We start from the raw sequence: 2082 nt of genomic DNA on the forward strand, positions 1-2082 counted from the left end.
GACAGACTGGCGACCTGTCCAGAGTGTACCCCGCCTCTCGCCCTATGACAGCTGGGATTGGCTCCAGCACCCCCCGCGACCCTGAAAAGGATAAGTGGTAGCGAATGGATGGATGGATGGATTTTTCTGTCACTAAATTCGATATTTTTAATGTGGAGCCACCTCAAACAAGGAGAATGTTTGACTGCAGCAAATCTTCTCTAACCAAGCTTTAACAACATCAGGTGACATGGGCAAAGAAAATATTGGCTTGATAAGCCTAGACAGACTTTCTATTTTAGTTTGTAGGATTCGACCAAAAACAGTGATGTCTCTTTGCAACTGTTGGCATTTTTCTATATTATTCATAATATTCTTCTCCTTGGACACTGCTTTATCTTTAGAAATATCCCCAAATATTTCACTTACATTTTTAACCTTTACGTTATACAATGGCTGCAGAGTTAAGATTTCATCCATCCACCGATTCGCTCCCGCTTATCCTTTTCAGGGTCCCGGGGGGCGCTGGAGCCTATCCCAGCTGTCATAGGGCGATAGGCGGGGTACACCCTGGACAGGTCGCCAGTCTATCGCAGGGCTAAAACACAGAGACAGACAACCATTCGCACTCACATTCACTCCTGCATTTATCTATATTTAACTGTAACCCTAAAGCTTTAAAACAGTGTTTATAGTTCTTAATGATGCTGAAATTTGATTTGTTTTCTTTTTTAAAATAGTATCATCAGCCAACTGACTTCCCGTTACATTAATCGCGTCTACTTCGTTGTTTGCAATGAAAATACATAACATCTAAAAAAAAGAAAAAAAAGAAAGAAATCTTCTTTCATTTAGTAAATCACTCCAGACAATCAGATCCTAAACGAGTCGTATGCTATTGTGTATTGTGGATGTCGTCCTCTCAACAAACCTGATTGATTCACAGATTTATTGATGAAAGAGCTCTTTTTAATCTGGCAGCAATCGATACGGCAAGAATTTCATAATCTGCGTTTAACAGTGTAATTGGCTTTTAATTATTTAAAAGGCCAGGTTTAGGAACTTCTCCAGGTTTATGAATTAATGTAATCAGTCCTGGTTTCATTGGGAGCTTCTTTCTCTCTGCAAAAAGAAATATCTCCACACATTAAGCTTCTTAGATCTTTCCAAAGAAATCGATCAAAATGAGCCGTGAGCCCATCTGCACATGGAAAAGTATTTAAGACCATCTTGAAGTGAGAAAAAAGAAATGAGTGAGCTTGATGGCTAAGAATGACACGATGGTTCTGACTTTATCATCCACGAAGGTTACTGACTACTGTGCTTTATGTGACAGTGATGACAATCGGCCGCACGCACTTCAGCTTCGCCGAAAGTTACTCCAAGGCGACCGTTTCATTACTGGATCATCCGAAGGTCCACGGAGACTGCACTAAGAAACTGGCCTACAGGAGCTAGCCGCACACGTCATCCAGCAACAACTAGCTTTCATGTTCACTTACCTCCGTTAGCTCTGCTGCACCAACCTTTCCCACATGTAACAACAATTTGAGGTGGCCTGCAGGTGGCGCTAGCTCTGCTAAATCAATTCCAGCAATCCGGTTCGGAAGGTCAGAGAGCGGGCTCACCTGAACTGTTGAAGCACAGCCAAAGACCCCAGATCCAGGTCCAACCAGCTGGCGCACGGAAACAGCTCCTCTACTCTTCTTCGTCTTCCACACTTTCCTACTCATTCCCGTCTTCCAAACCGTTCCTTCACTGCCCCCTGCTGGTTTTACGGCAGCTTCTTCAATGCGTATCCTCCGTTCCTCTCAGCGGCTCGTCCAGTCGAAGACACGTGACCAGAGGAGGCCGCAGGCATTTAACCAAGCTAGGAAGCCTCGGCAGCAGTCTCTCCAGACCACGCAAACAACTAGAGAAATAAGAGCTACAGTCATACGTCTGTGTAAATGTTCAAGCAGGCCCGGCCCTAACCAATCTGGCGCCCTAGGCAAGATTTTAGGTGGCGCCCCCCTGCATCGGCAGTGTTAGTGTATGTACTCACAAGAAACCGAATAGCTTTGTCTTTGACCATTTTTTTTTTACTTAAAGAAAGCAAATTCA

General features: G+C 44.0%; 1 protein-coding gene across 4 annotated transcripts in view; it reads right to left on the minus strand.

Moving 5' to 3' along the window:
• Positions 1-1828, minus strand: part of LOC102308891 (protein-serine O-palmitoleoyltransferase porcupine) — a 27354-nt gene extending 25526 nt beyond the window's left edge. Inside the window, exon 1 of one of the 4 annotated variants that reach the window (XM_014329461.2) lies at positions 1482-1814. Coding sequence is in view for 2 of the 4 variants with exons in the window: in XM_005948018.3 (XP_005948080.1) it covers positions 409-410 (2 nt within the window). In the remaining 2 variants the exon portion in view is untranslated. Of the gene's footprint in view, positions 1-408 lie in introns of all 4 variants that reach the window. The other 3 variants (XM_014329460.2, XM_005948018.3, XM_042214454.1) reach the window with 3 other exon arrangements.
• Positions 1829-2082: the final 254 nt, after the last annotated feature.

The sequence above is a fragment of the Haplochromis burtoni genome, unplaced genomic scaffold (genome assembly GCF_018398535.1).
Source record: "Haplochromis burtoni strain Fernald_Lab_line unplaced genomic scaffold, NCSU_Asbu1 Contig_566, whole genome shotgun sequence".
NCBI lineage: Eukaryota > Metazoa > Chordata > Actinopteri > Cichliformes > Cichlidae > Haplochromis > Haplochromis burtoni.